The sequence below is a fragment of the Haliotis cracherodii genome, unplaced genomic scaffold (genome assembly GCF_022045235.1).
Source record: "Haliotis cracherodii isolate W230 unplaced genomic scaffold, xgHalCrac1.p SCAF_1, whole genome shotgun sequence".
Classification (NCBI taxonomy): Eukaryota; Metazoa; Mollusca; class Gastropoda; order Lepetellida; family Haliotidae; genus Haliotis; species Haliotis cracherodii.
In genome coordinates, this window is record NW_027266264.1 from 82809155 (window position 1) to 82833408 (window position 24254).

Consider the following 24254-nt stretch of genomic DNA (forward strand, 5'->3'; position numbering starts at 1 on the left):
ATCTAATCATCGAAGTCATCACAAAGCTGCATGTCCTAGGCGTGCCAGAAAACATCGATCATCTGGTTCTGTTTTACAGTGAAGGATATGCTGAACGGGAGAAGAATTGAAAACAATAAGATCTAAGCTAATGATATTACCTAATTGTGTAACAGTGACTTTTTGCTCTCGTGTTACTGACCCATTACACTCGCCATAAAATTTACTTTGGTACACATCAAATTTTACAGAACACATTTTTTTCTAGTGTGTTTATGAACCCGCACCCTTGGTTGCATGTCGTATGCTGGACTAAAATACTGCTATGGCATCACCCTATTGTTTCAGCTGAAGATTATCTGTAACTAACAGACTGCTCATGCATTAATTCGAAGCACCTGCATTACACAATGTTCTGGCAACAATGATCAAATTGCACAATATGCATGTGCTGTATGAATATACAGGCTAGTTAAAATTCAGCACAGATATGAAAGAACAAAATCAAAAATTCTCATGTATTACAAACACACTGCATGAAATTTCTGTGCAGCTCATTTATTTATTTATTTATATATTTATTTAAATTGTCATGCAGTAGTTTATTACTTTGATGCTCTATTTGAAGTCTGATAATGCAGGATCCTTTTTCATATTACAACAAAAGAATATACCATACAATAATGACTGAGCCATAAAGTCCTTGAGACAAACAAAGTGTCCATGTTCATAAGTTACATTACTTTTTGATGAACATACACTTTGTACCAAGCATTGTTACAATGTTTGTTGCAGCCAATACATTTTTTTCCACTACTTTATTTATTCATAACTTAAGCATTTCTTAATCACTGCACAAACACACATCTCATATGCCTAACCTAGCACTTGTTGAGTTCAAGTGGAATGACACATTGTAATGATATATGCTAGACTTCCAGCAACAAGTAAATTTAGCTAGACGTTGTTGGCAATCAAACTTTGCCACAGTAAAAAAAAAGGTGAAAATTTAGTCATTTTCTCCTCAAATAGAGTTAGTTACACATAAACTAATAGTAACAAATGAGCCATGGACTGACCATTGGTGTCTTCCCTGTAGTTGGTGAATGAGATTTTATGCCTCTTTCAGCAATATTCCAGCACTAGCACAATGGGGACACAAAGAATGAGCTTCATAGATGTTTGAATGTTGGTCTTACGACGGACTGTTCTCACCAAAAACCCATGTTTGGTGTAGATAAGCCTCAGCATTTCTGTTGTCTGGTAAATACCAGATATTGCAGATATTGACCATTAACCTATGACTTAGCCTGTCAGTTGATGGGCTGATGTAGAAAGACGGTTTATGTTTTGATTTGTAAGCATTATCTGACCCAGACAGTAAAATTCTTTCAGTTAGGTGTAATGCCATATTGGATCAAAGAAGATGACCACAGATGTATATGAAAGTGAAATAACGTGGAAGGATTTCCAATCTAAACATAAACATAGTGAGACAGGTAAAATACTTTCAGTGGTCGCCTTGTTTGAATTGGGCTAGCTACTACTCTGTGAAAGTGAAGCTGTTGACAGTCAGTGAAGCCAGTCTGGTCCATCAAAAACAGGGTCAAAGTTCAACAAAGACTGTCTCGATTTCTATCAATATAATTGAGTTTTGTATCATCAGTTTTTCTTGTCTTGACAGAAACACTGAATTAACTGCACAAAGGAACAAAAGATTACACTAATAAAACAGCCACTTAAAATGCAAAATGTTTAATGACAAATATACATACAAATTACAATGTATATTACATTATATAACATGAGTGACAAAATACTCTCTGCACGTTCAACTCTTCAAAATTAGACATGTTTCCCATATACAGTCAAAGTGGAACTTGTAATATAAGATAGCTATGTAATAAATTGCAAAGAACAATGAAAAACGAAGTGTGGTTTATTTCACTATAAAACATTATTCTATCTTGATGTCATTTCTGGAGATTTCAACATGCGTTCGCAACTTGATGAACATATATTGGACAACATTATTTTTTAAAGGGGAGTGTCCAGTCAGTTGCTCCCCACAGATGTAGCTGGACAACAGATAAATGCAATGACCGAACAATTGCATCCAAAAGCAGGAGAGATATGATAATCTGTACTGGGAGAAAAGGTACAGGCATGTACAAAATGACATGAGGATTGTGAGAATATGTGGGAAATACCCACCTGTGCATAAAGTGGACTTGTCCGACATTGCAAAGATCGGATTCTATTGTTGGAATCATCATCATTGAAATAGGGGTAAATGTTTAAAGCTTGTACGTTTTATCCTCATCCTTAAAGAGGCTGTACATAATGTTGACATCTCATATAAAAAATAAATGACATTTCTTAAATAAATTGAATTGATCAGATATTTCACAAAAAAACCCTCATTGTTTTGACGATGTGATAAAATCCAGATATGTTTGGCTAGCCCAGTATGTTTTGGAATGTAACAAATTGACACAGAATTCAGTAACATCTTGTTATCCTAATGAAGAATCTGGTTCTCAACCTTTACATCTGAACTTACATAAGATGTCAAGCAGCGATATGGATGACTGAATAAATCCCAACTAAGGATCATTCTATATATCCCTAACACTAACAAATGAAACCATTATTTCCACATGATGACTGTTATGAGCCTCAACATATTTAAAAAAGATGTTATTGCTGTTATAACTATGATTTGTATACCAAAACATTATTCTGAATCAATAATTTTGAATATTATCACCCTTGAATAATCGCATTATACTGTGGTGGTGGTACATGCACATAGTTGTTCGTCAGATGAGGGTTATGTTCCAAAACCCCTCTCCACTTCAACATTGTCTTGTTAGTGGCAAAAATACTCTCAACATGAGACAAAGCTCACTCAAATTTACTTGGGGTACAAATTTGCCAGGTTAATGGCTTTAAAATGAATTGCTAGACAGAACACATGTTATCTTATCCCTTGAGATTCCTGTTTTGAAGTTACCCGACAACCATACATCACAAACCACCAAAATGAGATACATAACATTGTTAAACCTCACAGACACACATTTATTTTTCCCAGCACGATGCATGCATGAGAATGTCTGAGAAAAAACACTTTTACCATTTCAAACCTAAAGTTTTACCATGCGCATCTCTGTAAAAGTAGTTTGTTTACCATGTAAACATTTTAGGAATCACGAAATCATGATTATTCACAGAGTCCTTAGTATTGATTCTACCTTGGGTAAGATGGATCACACTCTCATGATTTCATGAAAACAACACATCCATTCTGACCAGGATAAAATGGCTCCAGAGCACCTGTTACCTTCGGCAGATTGTCAATATGCACTACATCTGAAAAGGAAAAGATCATACTAAGGTAATGAACAGTAGACTCTATAATGTGGTAAAAGACGTTGACGTAAACCACTTCAGTGCAGCATATTGCGAAAAGCAAAGTAAACTTTCACTCACATTAATGTTCTGATAACAATATGCAAATTTCATATATATTTACATTAATGATAATATTTCCCAAATACATCTGAAAATGTCACTTGACAAAATGATGAAATTCATTGAATATGCCATTAAGACGAGGGCTGAGATAAAGGAACAAATGTCTGATGCATTACTTCAATGTCTTGCTTAAAATGTGATCTTGACCTCGACCTCAACCTGGTAAAACCTGTTTGTGCCAAAACAAAATGTTTCAGGTTCACTTACCTGAACTTGTCATATGACATAATTTTTAGTAGATTTACTGTGTTAATATATGGATGTTTATGACCTGAGCTGACTAGACCGAATTAAAACAAACTAGTCTAAAGTTTTGGAGTAGTGGCTAAAGTTGTATACTAAAAGGTACTTTCAGCATACATCTATAATCTTTGCAAGAGCACTCTATCAGGCAGCTATCTGCAGCTGGAACAACATGAACCAGAAACACCAAGAGCAAGCAACTTACTTGAAATGGAACAATTACTTCATAAACAACTTTCACAGTGAACCTGACCTGATACAAAGTCACTTAAACCTATAACAGTTCATGGTCTAACTTTGTAACCCTAACAGAAAATAGTGACAGATGGTATCCTTAATTTCCTTGGAACACTCACTTGCTTCATCTGCATTCTCCACAGTTGTTGAAGTGGACTTCTTGGAACTTTGTCTTGGACTTCTCCTTTGAGTTGAATTGTCACTTATTGCCTACAACAAATTGTTTTCGGAATCAGTACAATGTATACATGGTATATGCCCGGTGTTTATGCTTGTGATTTCAGTTCAGCATTACTTGGAAAGATACGGCTTTTCAAAATGCTTATCATAATCATGATAATTCTTCAAAAGGGTTAATTAATAACGTTAATTTTTACCAATAAACATTCTCACTCATCTGGCATCTAATTTTACCTGAATTTTGTCAACACAATATGTTGAAATCAAAGTTTTTTTAAGTAATAATAAAAAGCAGCAACAGATATTATTATTGCACATCAAATTTCACAACACATGAATAAACGATTGACTAAAGATGACCCAAATTTTTAAAAAATAACCATGCTAACAAGGATTCAGGATCATAAATAGAGAAAGACTAGATTTGGACAAATGAAAATAGAAGTACCCATAATTAAAATGCCTTCCAACATGTTAATGTTCAAAATCAAATGATGTTTTCTAACAAATATTTGTACCACACTCTGGTAGGATCAACCCTGGACCCTCATCACATGGCACTGAATTGTACAATACCAGCGGCTTACCTATTACAGACACTACAACATGTACAATGTAGTACAAACAACCACGGTGACATCTTCAATCCAAGGGAGGTAACTCTAAAATACCATTTTCACACATGTAATTCCCTACGTGTATTAGTTCTCCCATTTACCAATCTCATTAAAATCAGATCTAAGTTCTCACTACCGCTAAACAAAGATCTGAGGACATCCCATTAGGGGTCACGTCAGAACGACCTTTCGCAATTTTCACCGACCACTGAAATGACTTACAAGAAGTCGACATCAGACAATTAGAAAGCAGCTTTCTCGAGCTATAAGGCACTCGTTTTAACCTGGCGACTTCCATTTCAGACTACGCTTGAAAGATATGTTGACACAGTTCTTGAATAAAATTTTAAAAACTGAACAAACGAACATTCCGGGATGTCCAATAAATGGTTGAAATTGTATGGCAGTGCTTCCCACATACTGTGAAACGCCTCCTCTGTTCAATGTCTATCCCACGGAAGCGAGAGATAGACGATAATTTTGACGGAATCAGTCGTACAGGCTGTAACTGTCGTTCGGAATACCCCGTGTTAACGTTTTCAAGGTTGCATGAACAGAAAACACATTCCGACTCTCACTTTCATGATCTGGTAAGTGACGCTTTGATTGGTTGGATGAAAGGTCGTTCTGACGTGACCCGTAATGGGATGTCCTCAGATCTTTGTTTAGCGATAGCGAGAACTAAGATATGATTTTAATGTGATTACCCATTTACTTATCAGTTGTCATTACTTGGACACATGCAGAGAACAAGGTGTTTTCTCTGTAATAACAATCTGCAGAAACTAACAAATTAAAGAGTACCAGTGATTGTTTGCATAATATGAAAGATTAGTCAACAAGAAGGATGATGCAAACACTGAGCTGATGAAATACCTTATCAGTTGCCTGACTTGTGTTTCCTCTCTGACCACCTGAAACAAAGAGGGTACCGACTGCGAAGGTATACATTTTACAATATATACATACACAATATACAAGTGAATGAATGAATGCTTTTCATGATGCAGCCAGTATGGTCATCAGTGTTACAGGTGCAGGCAGCCTCAACAAGAAGAAACATTTTTAATTCTATTTCACATTTCTTAAAGTTCGGAAGACATAAAAACAAAACGAAAAAGATCATGTTAATATGTACCAGTTTCTGGTAAGCTACAGATACAGCCTCCCTTACCTTCAGTGTTTTGGTGTTGTCTAGTGTTTGCCTTTGGTGGACTCTTACCAGCTGTATTCTTCTAAAATACAGAATTATTGATGAATAAGATTATAAGGAAACATAATCATCATATATATTCATCAGTTATATATTGCAAGAGTGAGGTTAAGTGGGTGAAGTTTGATGCCACTTTTAACAATATTTCAGTTAACATGTGGAGGGAAACCTGAAATGATGCAGGCCTGAGACGTTTACCGTAGTGAAACCCACAAGCACAGTATTGTGCTGATGAACCTAGAAACATAACCTGGCATTTGAACTGATGAGCATAGGTTTCAAGCATGGCTAATGGACACAACTCTGTATAGAAACTATAATTATGAAGATAAAGTGTAAATGAACGGTAACATTACATTCTTCACCATTTGGCTTTCTTTACTTGGTAATTTACAAATATAGTCTGAGTAAATCTGAATATTAATAAACGGGTGAAGAGAACTTTACACTGTCATCAAAATGACACAAGTTCTTGTGTGTTTGTGCAACTATGTTCCGATCAGTATTTTAAAAAATATGATGACATAAAATAAAACAAACCAAGAAAAACCATTATATTTCAGTGTTGTTTGCTCTTCACAGGTTTTAAAGTTTACATCTATATGTAACGCTGATGTGCTTTAATAGAGCATAATCAGGGTTGCAATATCTTGCATTTGGAATAATACTTTGCTATCAATACTATGACACATTATTTGTTTCATAGAAACTACTTTGTAGAGAATTATATCATCATTACTGGGGGTCTTTTGTCTCACGACACAATATGTTTAATGTATGGTGAAGTAAGGTAAAATGGTGTTTAACATCACTTACAAGATTATTCACTTATATGGTGACATACATATATATGTGTATGCATGGCTGCTTGTTCCAGCCAGGACTGATCCCGGTTTTATAGTGCTAACCCACTGAGATACCATACCACAGTCTAACATGGATACCCTACTCAGACACAGCTTACAGACTCTTAGTTTACAAGTACTTATTTTATCCCCTTTAATGTCAAGCATGAGGTAAGATAACAACAAGTGCTATCGCTTAACGTCTTTTGATATGATGCAGACAGTGATCAAATCACTGACCATCCGCTCTCCGGAGACGCTCTGTCCACTACAACATGGAGGCGGTCTGTTTAATGTAACATTACAAGCCCATTCTTATTCTCAAAAGTCCCCTTACACTTGTTTCATTATGTTTTAGTTTGGACAAGGAATTCATCCAGTACTGTTTGTAGCCCATATTGGTGCTGGAAGTGCACATTTTATTAACTTCCAACACATTCTACTAGAGCAAGGAACTATGTGTCCTCAAATATAACAATTTAACAGTAAAATCGTTCAGACTGCCATATGAAGAAGGGTTTGTCCAAGATAACATTGATACATGAACTAACCTTAAGGCCATCAGAACTCACCTGTACATCACCTATTGACGTGTTTGTCTTTCTTGTATTGGAGTGTGATGGACCTAAAACAGTAACGTATATGCTCACTTGACTGGACTCCAATTTGAATAAATAATTTTTGATGATCAGACATAGATATCTAGAATAAATCATGCATTCCTCAGCTTTACAAATATCTGCAATGATGAGCCAAGAACTACATGTACCTGTCACTCTTGCCTCTGAGACCGATTCTTCATCAGAGTCCTGGAAGAAACACAAATGTAGAGATAAATTTAATGAATCAGTCTACTGAACAAAATTAATACTAATGTTGAAACTTGAGATATGAAGACAATCATTGGACCAAAAATATTTGCTTCTAGATACCTGATCTTATGTATTCTAGATTCTAAGTAAACATTATACGCGGGGTGTTCATTAAAGATTTCCCCTGACCCTCTTCCGATGGACCTAGTGGAATGAAACTTGGCATAGGTATTTGTCTTTCTCCACATAGGAACCACCAAGAGTTACTCACTTCTCCCATCGTTTTATGCAACTATGGAGACCTCAGTTGTAAAAGCCCTCATTTTGCGTCTAAAACCAGGACTTGACTTCAGAAATCAGTGTTTCATCATCTGTGAAACGTTTTCCCTTCAAAAATGACTTTATGGTTGGAAAGAGGTGGAAGTCAGATGGTGCAAGGTAAGGAGAGTAAGGAGCATGTGGAAGGATTTCATAGCCACAGGACCGCGCTTCTGTCTGGGCAACATGAAAGTTGTGTACTGGAGCACTGTCTTGCATGAGACAGACACCTTTGGTCAGCATGCCACGCCTCTTAAGCTTGATAGCGTTCCGCAATTTCCGCAGCAGTGAAGCATAATAAGCTCCTGTAATTGTGGTACCCTTTGCCAAGAAATCCATCATCACTACTCCGTGCTGGTCCCAAAACACCATGAGCATGACCTTGCCTGCAGAGGGTTGGACACGTGCCTTCTTTGGGGGTGGTGAATCCACATGCTTCTATTGTATCGACTGAACTTTAGTCTCAGGATCATAGTGATGGACCCATGTTTCATCCTGTGTGATAAGTCTGTCAAAAAAGTTTGCCTGCTTTTTTTGGCACATGTCCAAAAGATCTGTTCTCGTTCCTGCTTTTGGAAAGGTGTTAGCAACCTGAGAATCCATCGTGCAGACACCTTATGCATGTTGAAATTGTTATGGATGATTTTTTCCACAGACCCTACACTGATCTTGACATCTTGTGCTAACTGGAGAACAGTTATACGTCGGTCTGCCAAAATGGCGGTCTCCACTTGATGGATAGTGTCCTCATCAATGGCTGAATGGGGGCGACCAGGAATGGCAGCTGTTTCCACAGATGTCCGACCACACTTGAACTGGCGATACCAGTGTTTAACAACGTCATTTGATGGGGCATCTTCCCCATAAGTTGCTTTCATTTCATCGAAAGTTTCTTTTGGTGTGCGACCTTTCAAATATAAAAACCTAATCACTGCTCGGTATTCTACTGGCTCCATTGTCACCCTACTCGATCATAACACTTGTAAAAGTGGTAAGATTAATAGTTCGGTGCTGCAAACTTAGACATAACCCATAGATACATGTATCATCCAATATGATAACCCTAAGTGGTTCAGGGGAAATCTTTAATGAACACCCCTCATACAATATGATGCACCTCACCTCAAGATGATCTGCTGAATGGTTTTCCCATGCTAATTTGGTTTGGCCTCGGATTACTGAAAATAGGGAAAACAAACAATTTTTAAGATGTTTAATGTTTGAAAACATGCGAGTTTGTGAGATGACATGCATTACTTTAAGAAGTGTTTTACAAATAGCCCAAAGCCTGATTCAAATAACTTTTCTAAATCAAGATGTGTCTGGCTTATATTGTGTACAGCTGAACTATTCTTATGCTGTTTTACTTCTTTTTCCAATAAGAATCTTTTTCATCACATTATCATGACAAAGCAAAATTAGTGTACATAAACATAGCATAAAATGTATTCAATGACAGCCGGCAAGAGAAAGGCCATGTATAACATGCAGACAACTGAAGTCAGTTGTGTAAGATTGTAACCCTTTTATCACTGATATGTGATATAAATTTACCTTCCATAACTTCCAGAGGTGGCAGAAAGTAGTCTCCCAGTACCACCTTTGTCATGTCTTCCTTCCTGACACACTCCGAGATGTAGGCAGAGTGAAAGATGGCCAGATGTTCGTTGATGTAGGCACTGCTGTCATACAACCTGTTCACACAGTACCATAAAGAAGGAATACTAGAAACATGAATGCTGTCTTCAGTAAACATTGAAAAACATGACTTTCTATCCATCTAAACATTTGTAAAACATGCAGAAGGAAACCTTTACAAGTCAACAGTTTAACATGTCAACAAAGATAGACACCTGACAAGGTTGCTGTTTCATTGACAGTCAAAACCTTTCTGCATCAAAACTAACACTTAAATCTAATGGTTTCAACAAAATATGTCATATGGAGAAACATACATGCCAAAGTTCATCTCATGCTGGCAATTTCATGGAGATGTCTACAGAGCCAAATATTACTTGTGAAATAAGTTAAAAGCACATTTTGAGGAGAAATGGACAATCAATGGCCATAAATAGGTTTTTAAATATAGTTGCTGTGTTGGTCATATTGAAAATCAGATTTGAATCTCTTCCACAAAAAGGAGTGTCATCACTGGTGGGAACAAGAATGAGTAGTACCAGCTTCATTGGTCCAGAGGTTTCAAAGGAATTGTTTATGACGCATGACAGAAAAAGAGGCTTTACACATACACAACATGAGCTCACTTGACTTTCAGTCAGGTGAGCTAAACAATTCTTCCATCTTTACTGCATGTTAACAGAGATCACTGCTGTCACCACGCTGATTTTATGCCATGGATTACTGACAGCATTGATCATTTCTGACACTAATCATGCCAATCTAGATTTGAGGTGAGGTGAGGTGAAATGGGGTTTAACCTTGCGTCCAAGATTATATAGCGACGTGCATGCACGTGTATGCGTGTGTGGCTGCTTGTACTAGTCCGGACTGATGCCGATTTATAGTGCCAGCTCACTGAGATACCATGCTGCAGTTTAACATGAATACCCCACTCAGACACAGTATACTGACTCCGAGCCGACCAGACTTGTTTTAGCCACTTAATACCGAGGGCCAGACAGGGTAACAACAAGTACCATCTTTTAACGTCTTCTGGTATGACGCGGTCGGGGATCGAACCCCGGACCTCCCGCTCTCTGGGCGGACGCTCTACCACTAGACCACGGAGGCTGTCCTATCTAGATTTGATTACTTATAGGTCTTTGGGATGATTTTCAGAAATTTTCCAATAAATTGTATATTTATATACTTATCCTATCTCACACTATGCATTTCTTCCTTCTTCTTTGATCCTAAGTGGAAACGTGCTTCAACAAAGTTTCCAGCTTCTAAAACCAAACTCACCTGGACACATCCTAGCATCATCATGGTCACACACCCAACAACTGGGTTACACATGTAATCCTGTGCATAGCTCCCTCACATGACCTGATCCGCCACATCATTCTCTTTTGTCAGAGCTAACAGGCTAAAGGAACTAATAATACAGAGATGGTCAGGTGGGCATATAGTGTGTGAGATAGGATAAGTATATAAATATACAATGTAGATGAAATTTCCAAATTGTTACACTTATCCCATCTCACACTATGCATTTATCCCACATTTTTAGAACATGGGCACAGAATCCCGAGCATGGAAAGACTACAACCGCGAGATGTACACGAGGAAGGTGGTTCCAAACAGGGACATAAATAATAAATTTGAAACACTGTCCAGTGTTGTAAATGACAAGAACTCGTGAATGGGGAAAACATACGAACAACTGTGAAACGATCTGAAATACACTAATGAGATCTGCATGAGATTGTGTATAACATGCAAAATGTGTTTTCGCGTGTGACATCGTTTCATGAACAACCGTGTAGCTGTTAAGAAACAAGCACTACAGCGTACGACTTATAATCAATCTGGAACAGGTCACTAGTCAATCGATTCAACAAGACAGGATGCAGCACTATCTCCGAAAGAAAATAGAGTGCAACTGCTCGGCATCTTATTTAACACTTCGTCAAGGCTATCAATCACACCCAAGGGATTGAAGCGCGCCCAGACGAGAAGGCAAAAGATCAACAATATCCTCCAAATGTTGACGTTGAAGACAGAGGTCAACAGAAACCTGCAGATGAGTATCCCTTTGTATGTCTTTAGCCACTTCCTGCAAAAAGAGAGGACCCAGGAAGCTGTAAACTGGTCATTCCAGTGACAATGCTGGAAAACTCCCCTACGACGGAGGGACATAATGGAACATGCCTGATAAGAAATGAGGTTGAGGATTGCCGTAATCTTGTCTTGGATCAGGAGGAACGAACTACGAAGAAAGCCATCATCTCGAGATTTGTGTAAGTAGAAAACAAATTCTGCCTCCGAAGGGTGATTCTATTCAGAATAGCATGTGTCGAAGCCGCACCTGCCCTGACAATTACAGCAACACGCAGGTGGATCTGAGTTGGAAAAAGTATGTCTAGGCAGCCCTTTCCCCTTGATGAGGAGAGAAACGGCTAAACTATAAAGGTAGTGAAACCAAAGGAAAAAAACAAAATGTATTCTCTATACTGACAAACACGTCTCCACTGTGTGACGATGCGAAAGAGAATGATGTGGCCAATATAGACACGCGATCAGGACGTGTAAGGTTGCTATGCACAGGATTGTGTGCATGACCCAATTGTTGGCTGTGTGACCCTGGTGATGTTAGGATGTGTTTGAGTGAATTGTTTTTAGAAACTGGTAACTTTCTTCAAGCACGTTTTCGGCAAAACCGCATTATCAGTGGTTCATTTTGGGAAAGGGAAGTCACTCTAATTTCAAACAGGAGCTATCTCCGTTGTTTTCGTATTTGCAAGAAATGGCGTCACCCACGCGGTACGTTGTTTGTCCAACTATTAAATGCCCAGCTTATCCCTAAGGTAAAACATATTCTTAATTAAATGTTTGAATATATTATATATTTATGTTTCCATCCGTACATCTTCTAAGATTAGTTTAGTGCTGATAACCATTTTCTAAAATGTGGGCCCACATTTTACCTGTAATGTATGGTGATTGAAATAAGTGGGCCCACATTTGTATTTCGCCTAGCTTCGTTAGTTCTGATAATCAATTCCTAAATGTGGGCAAACGTTCTTCCGTCATATTGATTGCAGCAGGAGGGACCACATTTATTTATCGCGTTATTCTACTTAAATATTCATAATCATTTTCTCAAATGTGGGCCAACATTGTTCCCGTCATATATGGTGTTTGAAACAAGTGGGCCCACATTTGCATATCGCCTAGTGGATAGACGTTCTTCCGTCATAGTGATTGCAACGGGAGTGACCACATTAAAAAATCGCCAAGCTTCATTAGCTTGGCTTACTTATAACCATTTTCTAAAATGTGGGCCCACATTGTTCCCGTCTTATAGTGATCGATACAGGTGGGCCCACATTTTTCAATCGCTGGGTTTCATTGGGTTGACGAAGTCATTTAGGCTAGTGGGCTGACATTTGTCATTACTTTATATATTATTCTTATTTTCTAATATTGATGGGAAATATCTTTATAAATCATTTTGTGTGACGTTAATTTCACGAATGGCACAAAAGTCTTTGAAGTTTGAATAAGGTCATCATAGATGACCACACTAGTTTTACAAAAATAGTTACAAAGCAAGATCTACTTCAAATTAAATTTACGGAGGCAATACCACTCATTCTACTTTTTCCAGTATAACACATCAATCTAATCATAAGTGTTGGTGGCGATATAAGCCTGAAAATATGTCTACACTTGAATTGATCTCGGACATGATACAAGCCTCAAACGTTTCCAAGAACTTGTTCCATAAAAGGATTAACTCATGCATATTAATGACCCCACGACCTAGTTTGGCAATGTTCGTAGGAGTAGAAGTGTTCTGCTGTATTGCCATCGCATTTGTACATTTTAATCCAATTATAAGTCATACTACTTATTTTAAGTAGACAAAATAGCAGTTCGTAATGCAGGTTTGTTTACATAGTACATATTCTCAACAACAAGTGCGTTTAGTTTCGAATGTGGGCCCACCTCGAACTTTCATTTAGGCAAACGGAGTTAGCTCCCTTCTCGAACCACCGATAATGCGGTTTCGCCACGTTTTCACATAGGATCAAAGAAGAAATGAGACATCTTCCCAAGGCAAGAGAGTTAACAGAGTTTAAAAGTCCAGTTTCCTCCCTTGCCGAACTAGGCTGGTATTATGGAGTTCCATTTTGGCTGGGCTAACGAGTCTATGCATAGTCCAATCAAAATCGGGCACCGAAATCGAAATCCGGTTCGTAAACTGTCGTGCAGATTTCGGTCGATTGCAGGATTAGCAAAACATGTGCACCGCCAACTCGTTTTCAGCAGATATTTTCCAAATCTTTATCAAGATGCTCACGTGATTTGATGCATTTCGCAATGTAAGACCCGTTTTATCACAATATAGATCTTTATTATCGATCAGATCGTCCTGACTGGGCGCCACCATTTTGTGTGAAGCAAACACAAGTGATACGAGAAGTGGAATCTGATTGGTCCATAGAAGAGGCTTAGAATGGACGTAACTGGTAATAGCCACTGGTGGCGCTACGATCGAGCCCAGGAATTCCAGCCTAGTTCGGCAAGGGTGGAAACTGGACTTTTAAAGTCAGTTAACGCTCTTGCCTCGGGAAGATGAGTATGAGATAGGAAAGTGTACAAATATAGCTTTAATATTAACATTTCCGACAGAATCATCAACCATTCTGACATCATTCCATTCACTTGTTGCACTCCTTATTCTCACATCCCTTCGTCATCTTGATGATCAAATTATATAACTTAAAACATAACTTTTTAATAACATACTTTCTTGTATCAGCAACCTGACATTCATCGCTGAACACAAATTGTGCCTTTTCAATAGAAACTTCTTTTCCATCATGCTGCTCTGAAATAAACAGAAATAAATATGCAGCCTAAACATGTTTAAGTATCAGGACTGTTCATACCAATACAAGCATTATGCAGACGGACCAAAACTTGTTCATTCAGTTGTCTTTGGACACGTTAAAAATCCTTACAAGAGAATATCATTGTTTACATTTATGACTTTATTTGTGTTTTGGAACACACTTACAATGTAACATACAAGTCTATGCAAAATTCAGCAATCTATCATCATTATACAGGATTCACTCTAGGAGTTTTCTGACATGGGCCCTTTATGTAAAAATTTCAAATATTCCAGAGGAACACCCACACTTGCCCATGTTAAAACGCCCCATTGTATTTGAAAATGAGGGCCTTTTTTCAAATTTAGGGGCTAAAAACACAAGGCCCAAAACTATCCCTGATTATACTGAAGAAACGTCTCATTTCACATAAAAAACTGACTGTCCTGAAATAAACCACGTGTGTGGAGATTAGTCCCCCTACCCAGCTGCCAACATTTGGTCTTAATCAGGAGTACTGCATTTTACCGGGCACACTTTTTCGGATTTCAATTAGCGCTGATTGGAGGATCGAATTCACTTTGCCAGCTTGAAGCTAAGCTAGGCTAATGAATTAATCTAATTAGCCAACAACCTACCATGGGACCATGGGTGCTATCACAAATCAGCATCAGCACCCGATTGTTTACCTTTATGAGCATGTGCAAAAGCCATCTTTCCACGAAACTCGATGATAATTATATTGAGTTATTTAAATTACACTGGATTTATTTGTTAAAATAGATAGCCTACCCATACATTACTTCACAACTAGCCCGAAGGATCTTAAAGGGGTGCTTAACACAAAGGATCGTAAAGCAGTGTTTGATTGGCAAGTGGTGCCCAACCCTTAGGATCATGAAGGGGTGTTTGATCGGAAAGGAATACCTTACCATGATCGTAAAGGAGTGATTGATCGGATTGGGGATCCAAAGGCTAAGATAGATTTGGGGGTAACCTACCCTAACCAGGACACAACTACCCTTAAGGACCGAAGAAGCATGCGAGATGTGTGAAGTGAGACCCAGCCTGGGCCAGAGACCATATACTAATATATATAATCTCTGCCTGGTCCAATTTGCCCTGGTCCAAGTAAGCTGCTCCCGGTTCCTGCATTGTTAGTATTTGTTACCATATTGTTTTCACTTACTCCAAAGTCGAACTCTCTTAGAGGGTACACTGGATGAAAACCAAGCTGTCTGTCCATGAAACATTTTCTCAACTGGTACATCACACGTCCTCCGGTGGTGTGTGTTAGGCCACTCTGGGAAAGGTAAAAACACTGTTACGCTCAAGCGCATGCACGATCGAAAACTGGACATTTTCTGTATCGATAAGATGAAATGAAAACCTCAGCTACTGTGAAACTGATGAAACTAAGCAAGATCACATATTAATATATATCTAAACTAAAAATGAATATCTTATAGATCAATGTGTACCTGGACCACATGGGAATCATATTAATCAATAACGTTTTCGAAAGTACCGCGAGCAGACGCCTCCACTGTTTACTTCCGTGAAGCGGAAGAATATGTCATTTGAACCACATTACGAGTCAATCGAAATATATTTCCATAGTTTGTAATTTTGGTATATGGAAATGTACTTTTACGTAGTCGACCATAGTTTTATTTTTGATTTCGGAGTACTTAGATGCATTTCAACATATAAAATAATACGAACTGTACAATGCTAAAGTAGTTCTGCTATGCAGGTGTTAGATGGTTACTTCCGTTTTCTGTGACTAACAATGGAACCGAAGAGAAGAGTTCCTGAAACCGGTGGCCTTCCAGCAGGTTGGAAAAGAGAGGAAGTTGTCCGTAAATCAGGGCTTTCAGCTGGCAAAACAGACGTGTATTACTACAGGTAAGAAACGGATAGCACTGCAATTGCTGAAGCTGTCAAGTTTCAAAGTACAGACCCTCAGTTTTCGTTCACCGATTTACTTATTGAGCATCTGTAACTATCATCCAGATTAGCCCAGTAGTCGTATGATTCAGAGAAAATGTCAGCCATGGAATCAATGACAACATGGGCCATGGAATTGAAACAATTATCATATGCCTTAAGGCCTTTATGTTACGCTTATACTGTCACATTCTCTACACTACCATGACTACTAGTAGCCTAGTTACAATTTAAAAATCCAAGGAGACTAAATTTAAAAAAACACAAAAACATTTCATGTAAGTTTCAAGAAGGTTCACTTTATTCGGCTGCTCAGTAAAACTTTATGATCTTGTTCAATCAACAGTATATGCCTATGACTCTAGTGACACATACCTGCATTACCTTCTCCCATGTTTCAAATATCACTGTCACAATACCTGAAAATAAACTGGCTGTCTACTAGTACTACTACTGTCTATTTCTGTTCAGCATGACACTCTCACTTAATACAAAACATATGATGTCATATAACAATCATATTTAAGCAGTAAGATGATTACGGAAACCTTTTAATCAGTCTTTATTAAGGGAGATACAGCACAAATCTTTAACAGTGTTTAACCACTGTTGTGAAAGCATTGTGCTATTAAGTAAAGAAACAAAGTGGTCTGTATGTCTGTATGTCAGTGTGTTCTTGGTTCAGATAAGAACTAATACCTCTTGCTGATACATGTCATGTTTGTTCATGATCAATATCAAGCAGAAAATTAAATGAAACATAACTACTTGCTTATCATGTTTACTTTTCGTTTCAGCCCTGATGGGAAAAAAATTAGAAGCAAACCTCAGCTGGCACGTATAATTGGTGATGCGCTTGATTTGAGTGCATTTGATTTCCGCACAGGGCGGATAATCTATAGTGCAGTTCGCAAAAGTAAGCGTATGAAGGGATCATCTTATGACTTTGCCAGAGGTTTGTTAAAGATATACATACAATGGTTTGGGTCATTTTCATTTATCTTTTAGTAGTCATTAGTAGTGTCTACCAGTACCTAATTTTATAGATTTTCCACAATGGCTGAGATGCTCAAAACCTGTATGATATTATGTGATGTTAATCTATCTATGCATTATCATGAGAATCAAGTCTAACAAAAGTGTAACTAAGCTGAGCATTTGCTTTGATTTTCAAATTTCTTTTCAATTTGAGAAGATGAAAATGATGTTATTTCAACTAACTGAGAGCATCCACCATGGAATTCAAAAATTGGTAGACACTGCCTTATCAAAAGAATAAAATCAATCCAGATATCCAGAAACAAAGTCAGTTGCTCATGAGTACATCACTGATTTTGTTGTTGGATGATTCATTGGAAAAGTAACAGAAACGATGATATTGGATTGATTTTATTTTTGCATGACATGGGTGTTTGTACATTTGACAATCAAAGAGTTTTATTGTCTAAGAAGTAGAATCCATCTATGAGCTGTTGACTGAGGCACTAAAGTAAACAAGGAAGAAGTCTAAACAAACCGTTCTCAGTGCCAGTTGGTCTGGATTACAGGAACATTGAAAGTGATGATTGATTCATACAGTAATGAGAAACCTTATTTTATGAAAGAACTCTTTGTTGTCTGTGCAAACATCTTTAGTAGCACAGACATAACACATTGGGGCTGTAACTAACACATTACGTAACACTTTAAAAGGAAGCCTCCATGGCCTAGTGATAGAGCGTCCACCCGGAGAGCGGAAGGTTCAGGGTCCCTCATAATAAAAAGCGTTAAATGATGGTACTTGTTGTTACCCTGTCTAGTGCTCGGCATGAAGGGGCTAAAACAAGGACAGGTCGGCTCGGAGTATACTGTGTCTGAGTGGGGTGGTGACGTTAAAATGCAGCATGGTTTCTCAGTGAGCTAGCACTATAAATCGGCATCACAGAAATTTGATGCCTATCAAAGAAATCACTCCTGACTAGTACAACCAGCCACACACACGTGCATGCACGTCGCCATATAAGTGCAATAATCTTGGACACGACATTAACCCCAATTTCACTTCACCTTTAAAGTAACCAGCTGGTATTGTTAGGTCCAGTTTCAATACGGAGTAATACTGGTGTATGTCTTGTATAACCTGTATACATAAGGAAGAAGGCCATGTCTACAATTCAACAGAAACTCCTATTGTGTTGAACAGTAGCGTCCCTGTATCTCATTCAAAACTGAATGGTGATAGTTTATACAAATGAGGATCATGTTTCATTATCTACTAATCACAATAATCTTACTAACCAAACCTGTTGATGCTTTCATAGAATGTTATCTAGTTTCTTATCAACCATATTAACCATATTACTTGTTCATTTGAAAGTGTTGGTGCCAGGGTAGTCGAGGGGTTGACTTACTTTTTTTGTCTTGTCAAGCATGTCAAGTCTTTTAACCAATTGCAACTGAAGGCAACTCTTAAGTGTAGATTGATATGTGAAGTAACTCTTTTTCTCAAAGGTCATGACACATTTCAAGAAGCAAGTATCTTGCATACATGTCTGTTCTGTTATTTCGCTCTTCTACCTTTCCATGTTTTGAGAAATCACTTTGAAACATTTGACACTGACCCAATGCTTTTGATTTCTTTCATATACCATGTATTCCAAGACATAAAATACTTCATCTTGTTGAAGTTGGTTTGTTTCTTTCTTTTCTTGTAATTTTACTTCATTAACACTTTTCTTCCATTGATATTTACAATTTTGAAGCACAAGCATGAAATGTAATGACTAGACACTAATAATGTGAAATATGTACATTAAAGAAAATTAGTGTTATCATGGTTATAATACATGTTGTATACTCGATTTTATTCATTCCATCAAAAATATCCTAAATGTTAAATTTAATTTCATTACATTTCTAATTTTCATCTTTTGTAATACTGTTTTAATCACAATGGTGTAGCATAAGGCCTGATATAATGAAGCTTTCCTATGAATACTTATGTACAGTGTGGCATTAGTATTTAACAAGAATTCCTTTTATTGTAAATTTGAAAAGTAATACATAACTTTATGCTTATCAAGATTATCCATTATTACTTCATTTGCTTTCATATTGTGGGATTTAAAACCTAAAGATGGCGTATGAAGATAGAACATGTTTTAATGCCAATCCTGGTGATATTTTGTACTTGTAGGACTTCGTCATGATGCTAGCCTGGTGTTGCCAATCCGACAGACGGCTTCTATCTTCAAGCAGCCTGTGACAGTGATCAGGAATAGACCGGAGAGTCAGACCAAGACAGAGTTAAAGCATGGGCCACAGGACCCTCCCAAGCAGGTATAGACACCAGGCTTTGACATGTTATGTAATGCAAGGCAATAGGTGACATATAGAGCTCGAGACTCCACACCATGGAGGGGCATGCTCAAAACACGACATTATTCCCTCAAGGGTTCCAGGTACTCAGGCAAGGGGCCAGTCTACATGGACTCTTGTCCGACCAGGTGAGATAACTCACATCTTCACATTCTAGGACTGGAGGTCTTGTCTTGTCTCAAGTATCCAACCAGGGGAGATCACTCACACCATTACTTCTGGGACTCGAGGCCAACATCTTGGTCTCACATATCCAACCAGGGGAGATCACTCACACCATTACTTCTGGGACTCGAGGCCAACATCTTGGTCTACATATCCAACCAGGGGAGATAACTCACACCATTACTTCTGGGATTCGAGGCCAACATCTTGGTCTCAAGTATCCAACCAGGGGAGATAATTTGTACATTCAGTTGCTGACAGGATCAGGGCTGGAAACATTTCTTAAACACAACTTGTCCTGCTGGGCGAGTATGTGTTATTTTGTACTTGTCCTGCAATATTTTCACTTGGCCTTTCACATTTAATGAAGTTTTACGTTCTCAGTTATTATTACCATTTTTTGTAATTAACCTTTAAGTTAGAGATTTTTATGACAGACTGAACAAAATAATCCAGTCACTGCCATCTACGTTCATCTCCGACTATGAATACCAATTTGTTGAACTAATGCATTTGCTCTGTTTGTTTTCTTTTTTAAAGTCAAACTGTTTTTGCTAAAAATCCTTCTTTCAGTCTGTTTGACAATCAAATCATGTTCTTTCTTTTCAACCCTACCATCCCCACAATTAAAAACTTATATCTGCAATTTCCCTCACAAATTCATTCACATTCGTTTTGATGATTGAGCTTTAGTAATGAGTCGCTTACAACAACAAGAATACAATTACTTCTCTTTTAAAAAACTTATTTTTAGGCTTACTGCGCTAACATACTTTCTGTTTATTTCTTCAACAGAGCATCATTAACCGTCCTTTATAAAGTTGAGTTTGTTCACACAATATCACTCTACTGGATATGCAGAACATAGATGCATCTCCTCTGAACACAAACCTGATTTGATTAACGTAGAAGGACCAAGGTGTATTTAGAGAAAGCCTAGCTTAAGATGTTCTCATGAAGACGACCTGTGAAGATCCAGGGTAGAATAGGTCTTCAGCAAGCCATGCTTGTCGTAAAAGGCCACTTACGGAATCAGGTGGTCAGGCTTGCTGACTTGATTGATGCATGTCACTGTATCCCATTTGCGCGGATTGATCCTTATGATGTCAATCACAGGATTGTCTAGTCTGGACTCGATTATTAACAGGCCACTGTCATATACCTGGAATATTGCTGAGTGTGGCAGTAAACAACAAACAACCAATCAAAAACAAACTCATGAAGACAGAACACATTTGCAACACATATTTGACACATCAGCATTACATTGTTGACACACGGTACCAGGGTACATAAGTATTGTCTGCCATCCATTGACAAATGCTCAATATGTAGACATGACAAAGCTACATCCTTCTGAGTGCTATTTCAGCTTTTCTGGGAGAAGCGACTCCAGAGTCAGTCTGCCCGTGACCTCGTGGAGGAGGTCGAGAATCTCAGCATGGACTTGCCCAAGAACATGCAAGGTCAGTGCAGGTTAAGTAGGCCCTGTCAGGATAGTGCTAGGTCCTCAGTTGCTTGACATACTGTGTGGATACCAGGTCATGATAATGCTTGGTCCTCAGTTGCTTGACAACCTGTGTGCAGTGATATTGATATTGTGCAATAGTCTACAGATAACTGGCTTATAATGACGCCGTCTCAGGAATGAGTGTTGGGAAGCAGGGTGGCTTGCATGGTATGCCCACTGCTAGTCAATAACTCAACCCCTCTTCTTTTCTTGAGGTCTCTTCCACCTTCAAACATTTAGTGATTGTGTCATTAAACTTAGTATGCTGTATTATTGGAGAAATTGAACACTGTATTAGTTTAGTTATCACTTGAAACAGATATATACGATGCACGTTTCTGCTGGTGTCCTAGCATTGTTAGAGTGTTGGAGTCCACTTTATTTTCAGGTTGTGGGCCAGAGATGACAACAGAGAATGTGTTCCAGAGTATCTCTGCAGCCCTCCACCTGAGCAGCGTCCCAATCACAGGGCAGAACGCCAGCAAGTCAGCCATGCAGAAGAACCCTGGTGTGAACATCGACACCTCCCAGCCACACATCCAGCAGATGGTGATTCATGAGGAGGACATACGTCGCCAGGAGGCACGTGTCAACGATGCTCGCAGGAAGCTGCAGGACGTCATGATGCTGGACAGGTAATGCTTCATGCTCATCAATTTACTAGATATGTGATACTTGATGCGACTACTGAAGAACCGGGGTAGAATAGGTCTTCAGCAATCCATGATTGCCGTAAATAGTGACTATGCTTGATGTAAGAGATGATTAACGGGATCGGGTGGTCAAACACTCTGACTTGGTTGATGCATGTCATTGTATCCCAGTTGCGTGGATCGATGCTCGTGATGTCAGTTACTGGATTGTCTGATTATTTACAGACTGCCATCATTAAGCTGAAATATTTCAGCGGCGATAAACGACAAACAAAAGAAAAGGAAAAGACTCTTGATGTGTTTGCTGGACAGGAAGTGCTTGATGCCAAGCAGTGGTTTCTATCTCACACTATACATTTCTTCCTTCCTCTTTTGATGCTATGTGGAAATGTGCTTCATCAAAGTTTCCAGCATCTAAAAGCTAATCACCCGAATACATCCCAGTATCACCACCCATGTGATCAGGACATGTAGGTCGCTATGCACAGGATTTGTTGTGGGTGACCACATTTGGGTGGTGACCATGATGATACTGGGATGTGTTCGGGTGAGTTGTTTTTAGAAGCTTGAAACTTTGTTCAAACATGTTTTCACATATGAGATAGGAAAAGGTATATAAAAGGTAAATATTCAATTTAATGTAAAATTTACAATATTTTGTTTTGAATCTAATCTCTGAATTAATGTTTGTACATATTTTTCCAGGTAATCTGTAGATCTACCATGAGCACAATCATCTCACTCGACACTGATTTCAACATGCAGAGGACCGACCGTTGTGTGCATGGACTGAATGGCAGACAGGATTGTTTTCATCATCATCATCAAGCTAGACATCAAGCATGTCTATGTCATGATTTGAGATGCGGAAGTATGTCAGCTACTCCCATTCTCAGCCATAGGAAATACCGTAGAAAGTCCCAGCTGAGATAGTGGCAATAAAAACATAAACATTTCGACGAGCCCAGAGGATACATTGAACATGATACATCCTTTGGCTGTTGAGCAAGTGCTAATATATATGTCTGGCTTTTCAAATGGTTGAAATCATTGTTTTTGCAGTGGATGTGCAACTTTCATGTTCACCCATTCTTTATCACATCGTATGTAAGGAAATGTGTTACCTGAGTCAATACCTGACTGTACAGTGTGCTTCCTGTTGATGCACTGTTTTGTGGAGGAGCATCAGGAAAGGGCACCTGTTCAAACTGTGACTTCATCAACATTGTCCATGTCATGCTCAACAGCAGCAATCAGTTGTGTTTACAATGCATGCATGGAATCATGGCATCAACTGAGTGTTCATTCTATCATGGCTCATTGTCGGTCAGAACGTGATGCTGTATTAATGGAGGGGCAGTGGGGTAGCGTAGTGGTTAAAGCATTCGCTCGTCATGCCGAGGCCCGGGTTTGAATTCCAACATGGGTACAATGTGTGAAGCCCATTCTTCTGTCCCCCGCCGTGACATTGCTGGGATATTGCTGAAAGCGGCATAAAACTCACTCACTCACTGTATAAATGTACATCAACATTCTAGGGTGCAGCAGTATGAATCAAATAATGGCATCTATGAGTGGCAAGTGGGAGATCAGGAGCATTATTTTGTCATTGCCTTATTTCACCATCCAGTTGGGGGGGTCATTTGGTGTGTAGACAAGAAAATAATAATAAATCTTTTTTTTCTATGAGTATCAACAATGCTAACATTGACATTCAGTTATGTTTGAATAGTTAATTTGTTTCTGACATGTCCTGCTGAATGGGTGCCAGAAATCCAGCAACAGGACTCCACTTTCCATCTGTGACCACAATGTGTTTCAAGAACACTTAATGTTTTCATATGACCTAGTGAATATGTCATGGCTGGTGAGTATTGCAACACAGCCTTTCAATTGTGGTGCTCTGTAACCTGTTTTTGGTAGTATATAATGATATTGATTGTCTTTCTTTGGGGAGATTCCTGTCATCCAAGTGTTGCACAGGAGAATGTCCCAGCCTGTCTAGTAGTATGAGCTGCTACAATGTTAAAGACATTAACTGTATGACGTAGATGTTTGTAGTACTGTGTGTAGATGGCCAACCCGTGACTGTAGCCCATATGTGAATAAAC

At 38.4% G+C, this 24254-nt stretch overlaps 2 protein-coding genes across 3 annotated transcripts; one reads left to right on the forward strand and one right to left on the reverse strand.

Annotated features, from left to right (window-relative positions):
- Positions 1–1806: 1806 nt before the first annotated feature.
- LOC139447523 (telomere repeats-binding bouquet formation protein 2-like) lies at positions 1807–16077 on the reverse strand. Its single transcript, XM_071228962.1, has 11 exons — positions 15990–16077; positions 15698–15811; positions 14423–14504; positions 9539–9678; positions 9107–9162; positions 7624–7663; positions 7427–7479; positions 5971–6031; positions 5673–5710; positions 4119–4209; positions 1807–3354 (listed from the first exon to the last, which is right to left on the reverse strand). The coding sequence occupies exons 2-11, from the start codon at positions 15759–15761 to the stop codon at positions 3260–3262; spliced, it is 720 nt and encodes a 239-aa protein (XP_071085063.1). The 5' UTR covers positions 15762–15811; positions 15990–16077; the 3' UTR covers positions 1807–3259.
- On the forward strand, positions 11893–24254 carry LOC139447399 (methyl-CpG-binding domain protein 2-like). Of its 2 annotated transcripts, none has more exons than XM_071228766.1 (7): positions 11893–11907; positions 16265–16416; positions 17256–17413; positions 19634–19776; positions 21353–21446; positions 21879–22125; positions 22849–24254. In XM_071228766.1, the coding sequence occupies exons 2-7, from the start codon at positions 16301–16303 to the stop codon at positions 22850–22852; spliced, it is 762 nt and encodes a 253-aa protein (XP_071084867.1). In that variant the 5' UTR covers positions 11893–11907; positions 16265–16300; the 3' UTR covers positions 22853–24254. The 2 variants fall into 2 exon arrangements, with proteins under 2 accessions (XP_071084867.1, XP_071084954.1); XM_071228853.1 differs by having other exon boundaries at positions 17256–17374.